Genomic DNA, 9882 nt, shown 5'->3' with positions numbered 1-9882 from the left:
TCAAGCTTCACATTTGATGTCCGTTATGAAATGCAAAGATGTGGAAGCAGATAAAACTCCATCATCAACATATATATATTTCTGATCGACTGCTGTTCTCAATAACATCTTTCTATTGACTGGTGACACATCTTTCGTTGCTGGCAAGTTCAGGTAGGAGAAACATCTCCGTATTTCTGTTACGAATTACAAGAGTTTCTTGATGACTTTGTTGACTAACGTTCAAGAGTTCCATATTCAGGAAACCTGTTCTAACGCATTAAACTTTGTAGGGGGAGAGAACTGAGGTAGAGTGTAACAAATGTGGCAAACTAATAACAAAAGCGATAATTTTGACTAAACATCGATTCCTTCAATAAATTGTAATGTCAAGGGACACAGCTACATGGTGAAAAAGTGCCCGAGGTCCGGATGAAAAAAAAGTATGTCAAAAAGTTGATTTCAGACATGTCAACAATTTTCTCCAAGTTTACCCTTTTTATGCTCTCTTGTGAAAGAAAAATTGTATTTGTATTAGATTGTTTCAGAAGCCTATCATAATAGTCTAGTATGATAGACATCTGATTGTTCATAAATTGAGTTCACTCTACCCTATTCCTCTACGTGACTTATGCCTGTCACCCACTGTGTCATGATTCGTGTGCTCTCATCCGGTTCTGCTGTAGGACAATATAAGAGTTTGATTCTAATTTGGTGTCAACACTTTCACAACTTTTCCCAATTAAAGATATATGAACACTTTGAGAGACCAAAATCCGTGTAAAATTATTTGTTGAGCTTAAACCCTTCTGGCAACACGCCATTAATGTATACATGTCCAAAATGGACGATGCTCAAAAATAACTATGTTGACTTTTGGTGTGAGTGGAATAGTTGACCTTCCCGAAACAGAAAAGCAACACCATAAACAGTGGAGGCAATTAAGCAATCATGCTGTCGGTATCACACATTTCTTCTGGATGCCTGAATGAATCGGTCGGTGTTTGTTGTTGTTAATTTTTTTTATTTTTATTTTTATTTTTTTTTTTTTTTTTTATATTGTCACGGTGCGGAATTGTAAATCACCAGCGCGAAATTTACTTGACTTGATACAGGTTTTTTTTTTAAATGTCATTCATATTTCAGAAAACAGGTAAACAAGATGAATCATCTGCTTGTACTAGCCGCGTGTCTTCCCGCCGTATTGGCGGTAACTACTACCGTCGCTCCAGAAAATCAGCCACAAAATCAACCCCAGAACCAAGGGTATTACGCTGGGCCTTATGGACCGGTAAGTGCTTTTTTTGTGGAAAAACATTTTGTGTTATTTTTTCCGGCTGTTCTCCTTGTGTGTGTGTGTGTGTGTGTGTGTGTATGTGTGTGTGTGTGTGTGTGTGTGTGTGTGTGTGTGTGGAGACTCATTTCGCGTCGGCAAAATAAAACCCATACAAAAAAAATGTTACAACTCAATAAGCTTGCTTTTAAAAATTGTCAGTCTCAATTTTTTCATACGCATATTGAAAGACGTATACAGAAATTATGCTAAACTTTTTAGTAGCCTCTAAGTTATATTTTTATAGGTTGAAGTTTAATTCTTATAAATAGGAAATAAACACTTCAAATACCGTATGTTGCTTCAAAATTGCAATCTACAGTTGAACCCCCGTTTCCACCAGTCCAACGTACCCCACGGCTTACTCCCATCCAGTTGGTAACTTTCTCGTGCACATTAGGGGCTCCGCTCACCTATGTAAGGGGCTCCGCTCACATATGTAACTTCAGCAGGACCGACGACGCACTGCAGATGATCCCAGCCCGCTACACGTTGCATGAAAGGAAAACAGGCCAAGTACTCGTCATAATCTCTATCGCGGCATACATAATAGGCCGTGCGTCGTCTGTGCCGCTGAAACTGCGCAGGTATATTCTGCCCTTTACTTCAGCAGGACCGACGACGCACTGCAGATTATACCAGCCCGCTACACGTTGCTTGAAAGGAAAACAGGCCAAGTACTCGTCATAATCCCTATCGCGGCATAAATAATATGCAGTGCGTCGTCTGTGTCGCTGACTCTACGTAGGTATATTCTACCCATTAGCAAAGAATGCGTAAACCAGAAGGCGTCCATCCAACGGCTATACGTACAACTGATGAATGTTATCATCCTTTGCGAATTGTGTCATCCTTTGCAACTCTTTGTCAATCTTTGCAACTCTTTGTCATCCTATGCAACTCTTTGTCATCCTTTGCAACTCTGTGTTCTCAAAAATCTGATTAATCAATCTACAGTGTAACCTCCTTGTAAGACCACCAATTTAAAGGTGGTCGTCTACATTTTTGCTTTTTTTCAATTATCTTATGGTTAGATTTCGATACAAAATGATGTCAAATGATGAATGAACCATGGGGAAAAAAAGTTATAGAAATTTTTTTTTATCTAAAACAAGTCGCGTAAGGCAAAATTACTACATTTGGTCAAGCTGTGGAACTCACAAAATGAAACTGAACGCACTGCATTTTTCACAATGACCGCAGTCCGCTGCTAGTGCAAAAGGCAGTGAAAGTGACGAGCCTGTTCAGCGCGGTAGCGGTTGCGCTGCGCTGCATAGCACGCTTTACTGTACCTCTCTTCGTTTTAACTTTCTGAGCGTGTTTTTAATCCAAACATATCATATCTATATGTTTTCGGAATCAGCAACCAACAAGGAATAAGATGAAATTGTTTTTAAAACGATTTCGGAAATTTAATTTTAATCATAAGTTTTATATATTTAATTTTCAGAGCTTGTTTTAATCCGAATATAACATATCTATATGTTTTTGGAATCAGAACATGATAAAGAATAAAATAAAAGTAATTGTGGATCGTTTTATAAAAAACAATTTTCAGATTTTTAATGACCAAAGTCATCAATTAATTTTTAAGCCTCCATGCTGAAATGCAATACCGAAGTCCGGCCTTCGTCGAAGATTGCTTGGCCAAAATTTCAATCAATTTGATTGAAAAATGAAGGTGTGACAGTGCCGCCTCAACTTTTACAAAAAGCCGGATATGACGTCATAAAAGACATTTATCGAAAAAAAAGAAAAAAAGTCTAGGGATATCATACCCAGGAACTCTCATGTAAAATTTCATAAAGATCGGTCCAGTAGTTTGGTCTGAATCGCTCTACACACACACACGCACAGACAGACAGACAGACAGACAGACAGACAGACAGACAGACAGACACACACATACACACACACACACACACACACACACACACACACACACACACACACACACACACACACACACACACACACACACACATACACCACGACCCTCGTCTCGATTCCCCCTCTATGTTAAAACATTTAGTCAAAACTTGACTAAATGTAAAAAAGATTTTATTTTTGGGTAACGTGACTCACGCTTCCAATAATTATTTTGTTTACTGTTTGCTGAGAACATGTGCTTTGCCTAAAAATACTGACCAATCAAATTCATGCCACTATGCTTATAGCCACGCCCAAACAAGTGCAGCAACAGTTTGACACTGGAGCGCTGTCCACGCTTTTTTTTTTTAAACGCACGAAATGCACGGGATTTGAGAGGAGTTTTGCGCTTGGCATTTTTCAAATAAGGATATCCTACTATGAGTACTAGTCTACGCTAGAATACTACAATGAATTTTCAAACGGCTGCACTGGCTTCGTCTTTCCTGATCGAAAGGGGGTGTATTGTTGATATTTCAGTGTAGATAATAGACTCTGCATTTTAATGGTCAAATGGCGATTTCGGTATATGACTAAGTGCCAAAAGGTGCGCACGAAAAGCGGACAAAGGGGCTAAAAAATAAAAGTTGACAAACACGACTGATATTGTGATTTTTGTTAAGACAACAGATGCTGGAACCCAATTACGAAAAGAAAAGATAAATTTACCCAAATGATTTTACAAATAACGATAATTTTGTTCGTTATATCATTCAAAACGGCACTGAGTCATAGCATTAAGGTTATCTCGCACGTTTTTAAAGCTAGGGCTTTGAAACTTGGCACACAACCAAAGTATAATGACCTCCAGGTATGGTGCACATCACATTAAACAACATTGAATTTCAAGGTCACAGCGAGGTTAAATTTCCTTTGCAAACTGGAAAATTGTCGTTGTCACGTCTTACATGTTTTAATACTAGATCAGTTAGACTTTACATACTTCACATACTTTCAGCATTTTTATAAAACCTCATTAAAAGTGACCTGCTGGTTAATCTTTGTCAAAGTTCAAGGTCACAGCGGGGTCACATCTGGTCCAAATGTGGAATATTTTCAATTTATTCAGCGCGTTTATAGCACGAGGTTTGAAAATACACACAGTTCTAGTGTATAATGTTCACACACGATTAAAGTCTGGTTGAAAAAGTCAAGGTCACAGCAGGGTCGCGTTGAGGTCAAACATATACATTTTTTCAATGAGGTTTTCTCATATGTTTTTGAAGCTAGGGCCTTGAAACTTGGCACACTACGCAAGTTAAATTAAACCTCATCAAATTCCAAGGTCACAGTAAGGTTAAAGATCCTTTAAGAATATTTTCCAAAAAAGGTGACCGCCTGGTTAATGTTTGTCAAATTTCAAGGTCACAGCAGTGCCATCTGGCTTAAACTTTGAAAAATTGTCAATTTCTTCAACTAGTTTTATAGTGTTTGAAGTCATTCACACATGATGAAAGTCTGGTTGATAAAATCAAACGTCAAGGTCGCAGCGGGGTCGCATTGAAGTCAGACACATACAATTGTCATTTTCACGAACGCCTTTTAAGCAACACCTTTGAAACTTCACACATTCCAAAGTTTTGATGTTGTTTGGTTATAATCAAAGTGTGGTCAATTTCCATGATTGAGAGCATTCAGAGGGGTCAAGTTGAGGTCACACAAAAAGTGATAATCTTTATAAGACTCACGTTTGCTGCTATTGCTCACTTGACATTGGTGAAAGTGCTTATTTTATAATTGTTGATCTTGATGTTTTGACTAATTAATATTACCAGGATCAACCATACCAGATTTCAAAGTCCAGAAGTTGTCAAACCTCAAACCTGTTGGAAGTTTCAAAGATTTAAGCATCAACAAATTTCTATTTGATTTGACCTTAAATAACAGATTTGACCTTAAATCTTAAAACAGATCAACCAGACTTTGGTTTTATATAAATTGAAGTTCAATACAATTTCCTTTTTTTTTTTACCCACGCGAGACCCTGCTATGACCTTCACATTTCTCAAGGATCAACCTTGAATTCTCCATGTTGAACAATCATTAAGCAAAAGCGTTGTTTGAAGTTTGAAGGTTCTAGCTTCAAAAATCTCTGAAAAAATATGTTTCATCCGTTTTCTGAACCACATGTGACCCAGCCGTGACCTTGAAATCTGACAAGGGTCAACAAGACTTTTACCATGCATGGGGGCGATTAAACCCCAAATGTGTGTGAAGTTTCAAGGTTTCAACTTAAAAAACGTCTGAGAAAAATATACATTTTCCTTTTTGGACAATGTGTTGCACGCAAGACAACACGACAAACGCTCGTGTTATCATTCTTTTACTTTAAGGTCGACTTGCGTGCCCGCTCTTTCGCTAATCTCAATTAAAATTCATCTTGGAAGTTCGGTTTTATTACGCTTTTAATTAAGAAGATTAAACTAAGACAACAAATAGTTAGTTTTACCCATTAAACTCGATAAGGTAGTGACATTTTATGTTGAACGCAAGATGGTGTCGCACGCAAGATCTGAAAAGATGTTGACGACATAATTTCAACACTTGATAGCGCATTCGTGGTTCGTGATTTCTTCACAAATTTTGAACACAGAATGTGTCACGTGGTTCCGTAGATGAAGTAGATCTTTGTACATGTAAAAAAAAATTTTAAAAGAAAATAACCGTTAATTACCGAACATTTTGTCGCACGCAAGATATGACGAAATTTTCAAATCGTTTTCAAAAATGCTGTTCAAAAGTTCTGCAGTCTTTGCTGGATTACTTGAAAGACAGCAGTTTGATACACCGTTATCGCTTGACGTGTCGACATCAATTCCAGAGTTTTTGAAAAAGAAATTTAGTAAATATCTGCGATTGAAAAATGTATGCCGTGATGACGACACATCTTGCGTGCGACACCTTAAAATTCGGTTATCGAAAAAAAAAAATTCTCTCGAGATTTAGATTTGACGTTTGGTCTCGTCTGTAAAGCGATGTTTCAGGCATTCAATCAAACTAAATGCAATTCATTTGTGCTTCTTGTTATTTTTCTGTGGCATATTCAAAACACGAGGTACCACGATGTCCTTTTTCAGATGGCCGGTTTTGGCGTTATTTTTGACTTTAAACAAAGATAACTTCAAAACCGTTCAAGTCAGACACACGAAATTATGTCCACTATCTCTTCGCGCATTCATCCACACACACACCAATTTTCAGCAGACACACGTTTTTAGAAACATTTTTATTGTAAAACAAAGTCGTCTTCTGTTCTGTGAGCACCTTTTGGCACTTAGTCATATATATGTAGACAAGGACCTTTAAGACGTCACCCCCTTTTAAGACCTTGTGTTTTCGGATCTTGTGTTCATAACCTATGTAAATTCACCTCCATTTTAGGACTCCTCCCAAAGATTATATATGATGCAGTTTTGTTCCGTTTAGACCGGCAGATTGACAACATGTTTTTACATCAGATTGCGCGACTTGTTTCTAATCTGCGATCTTGTGTGAGGAGATTGTCAAAGATCGTTTGAAAAAAAATAATCAACAATTTTCATAGAAAAATGAGGTCGCAACATTGCCGATTTTTTGGGGGTAGGAAGAATATTACGCGTAGGGCAATAAATGTTTGTTTTTATCCAACGCATGGGGGAAAAGTACTTTCAACTCTTTTTCAGGTAAATCCTGGCACAGGGTTCGGGCCTGGCGTTGGCGCAGGTTATCCTGGTAGTTATCCAGGCGCCAACCCCGGGTTCAATCCCGGGTTCAACCCCGGGTTTCAAGGCACCAACCCCGGGTTCAATCCCGGGTTCAACCCCGGGTTCAACCCCGGGTTTCAAGGCACCAACCCCGGGTTTCAAGGCACCAACCCCGGGTTCAATCCCGGGTTCAACCCCGGGTTCAACCCCGGGTTTCAAGGCACCAACCCCGGGTTCAATCCCGGGTTCAACCCCGGGTTTCAAGGCACCAACCCCGGGTTTCAAGGCACCAACCCCGGGTTCAATCCCGGGTTCAACCCCGGGTTCAACCCCGGGTTTCAAGGCACCAACCCCGGGTTTCAAGGCACCAACCCCGGGTTCAATCCCGGGTTCAATCCCGGGTTCAACCCTGGGTTTCAAGGCACCAACCCCGGGTTTCAAGGCACCAACCCCGGGTTCAATCCCGGGTTCAATCCCGGGTTCAACCCTGGGTTTCAAGGCACCAACCCAGGGTTTCCTGGCACCAACCCCGGGTTTCCTGGCACCAACCCAGGGTTTCCTGGCACCAATCCCGGGTTTCCTGGCACCAACCCAGGGTTTTCTGGCACCAACCCAGGGTTTCCAGGCACCAATACCTTCAATCCTGGTAATCCTAATACTGGGTTTAACGGCGGCGTGGCTGCAAATGTAAGTAATGATTAAAAATCACACTACTCCCGCTACCAAACATTCTGCCTCCACTTCTTTGATGACAGCTTATTAGTGTGTTTACATCTATTTATGGCCATGGTCATTATCATGGTCATCATCAGTATCATGTTCATGGCTGTCGTCGATATCGTCGTTGTTGTCATCATCATCATCATCATCATCATCATCATCATCATCATCATCATCATCATCATCATCATCATCAGCATCATCGTCATCATCATAATCATCATCACCATCATCATTAACATCATCATCGTCGTCATCCTTCTCCTCCTCCTCATTTTCATCATCCTCATCATCGTCGTCATCGTCATCATCATCATCATCATCATCATCACAACGGTATAATGACTGAAATGATTACAGTCATTTTCGAATCACATAATTGTCAAAGTCTACGGCAGCTTGCAAAGTTCAAATCATGTCTTTGGAAAGATCCGGCAAAGAAAACATTCACTAAATGTTGTTTGTGTACAGTGCCTCCAGAACCAAAACTTCTGCCAGCGTAACAACGAGTGTTGCAGCAACCAGTGTTTGCAGGGAAGGTGTACTTTTGCCAGCCGTCTCGGGGTTGCTGTCGGGGCTGACCAAGCCAGTGATGATGTTCTTGCTCCTGCCGCCGACGAAGCTGCTGCTGCAGCGTAAAAACCTTGCGTTTGTGCCTGTGGCGTAGCATCTCGGTACACATCGCGATCGTTTGGTCTGCTTGTTTATGTGTGTGTGTGTGTGTGTGTGAATGATCGGTTCTGTCTAGAAATAAACGAGTTCGAGTAACCAACCGTTCTTGTGTTTTGCGATTTCTTTTTTGATTTTTTTTTAATTAAGTCAGGTCTTGATTAATGTTTTCAGATAGACCAGGAATCAAGACGAGAGTGGTGGTTTTAGTGGTGGTGGTGGTGGTGGTGTTTGTGTGTGTGTGTGTGTGTGCCAATTTAAGTCCGGTGCGCGCGTGTGTGTGTCACACACTCACACACAATTAGCTTGACCGGTGTAACACGAGAAAATTACTCCCACGAGATTTTTACTCCGGAGTAAACATTTCGTACGAAAAACTTACTCCCTTTACGAAAAAAGCACTCCCCCATTGCACGAGAAAATTACTCCCCAAGACAGGTGAGTTCCGAGTAAACATTTCGTACAAAAATGTTACTCCCCTGACGAATAAATAACGAAGAATTTACTTCATCCTAACACGAGCAATTTAACTTCCCATGCCAGGTGTACGAAATTTGTACTCCCTTGTCCCCTGTTAGTCTTGGTGGTGGAAGGCGTGGAAGGAGGGTAGCGCGACATTCGTGTGCGCGAGATCACTTATTGGCATTATCCCTTCGCCCGCATCCCATTTTTGCGTACGAGATTTTTACTGGAAGTAAAAATAATGGGGAGTACAAATTTCGTGGAGGGAGTAATTTTTTCGTGCCTTGGGGAGTTCTTTTCTCGTACGAAAAGTGTATTCGGAGTAAGAATTTCGTACGAAATATTTACTCCGGAGTAAATTTTTCGTGGAGTAAAAATGTCGTGTTACACCGGCTCCTCCATGTGGACCACCAACTAACGGTGCTAGACCGGTCAAAACAACTTCACTGACTCTCTCTGGGTAACTTGATCATGTCACACACTCACACACACAATAATCTGGACCGGTGTAACACGAGAAAATTACTCCCACGAGATTTTTACTCCGGAGTAAACATTTCGTACGAAAAAGTTACTCCCTTTACGAAAAAAGCACTCCCCCATTGCACGAGAAAATTACTCCCCAAGACAGGTGAGTTCCGAGTAAAAATTTCGTACAAAAAATGTTACTCCCCTGACGAATAAATAACGAATAAATTACTTCACCCCAACACGAGCAATTTAACTTCCCATGCCAGGTGTACGAAATTTGTACTCCCTTGTCCCCTGTTAGTCTTGGTGGTGGAAGGGGTGGAAGGAGGGTAGCGCGACATTCGTTTGCGCGAGATCACTTATTGGCATTATCCCTTCGCCCGCATCCCATTTTTGCGTACGAGATTTTTACTGGAAGTAAAAAAAATGGGGAGTACAAATTTCGTGGAGGGAGTAATTTTTTCGTGCCTTGGGGAGTTCTTTTCTCGTACAAAAAGTGTACTCGGAGTAAGAATTTCGTACGAAATAGTTACTCCGGAGTAAATTTTTCGTGGAGTAAAAATTTCGTGTTACACCGGCTCCTAATTTGGACCACCAACTAACGGTGCTAGACCGATCACAACAACGTCACTGACT

The 9882-nt window shown here is 40.5% G+C and overlaps 1 protein-coding gene across 7 annotated transcripts; it reads left to right on the top strand.

Moving 5' to 3' along the window:
- LOC138980167 (34 kDa spicule matrix protein-like) lies at positions 1–8417 on the top strand. 7 transcript variants are annotated; one of them, XM_070352998.1, is made up of 5 exons: positions 1–153; positions 1126–1270; positions 6904–6992; positions 7062–7611; positions 8116–8417. In XM_070352998.1, the coding sequence occupies exons 2-5, from the start codon at positions 1142–1144 to the stop codon at positions 8281–8283; spliced, it is 936 nt and encodes a 311-aa protein (XP_070209099.1). In that variant the 5' UTR covers positions 1–153; positions 1126–1141; the 3' UTR covers positions 8284–8417. The 7 variants fall into 7 exon arrangements, with proteins under 7 accessions (XP_070209099.1, XP_070209101.1, XP_070209100.1 ...); XM_070353000.1 differs by having other exon boundaries at positions 6904–7087; positions 7268–7611; XM_070352999.1 differs by having other exon boundaries at positions 6904–7087; positions 7190–7611.
- Positions 8418–9882: the final 1465 nt, after the last annotated feature.

This window comes from Littorina saxatilis, linkage group LG11 (assembly GCF_037325665.1).
Source record: "Littorina saxatilis isolate snail1 linkage group LG11, US_GU_Lsax_2.0, whole genome shotgun sequence".
Classification (NCBI taxonomy): domain Eukaryota; kingdom Metazoa; phylum Mollusca; class Gastropoda; order Littorinimorpha; family Littorinidae; genus Littorina; species Littorina saxatilis.
Note: the sequence above shows the minus strand (reverse complement) of the source record. Positions and strands in the feature narration are given on the sequence as shown.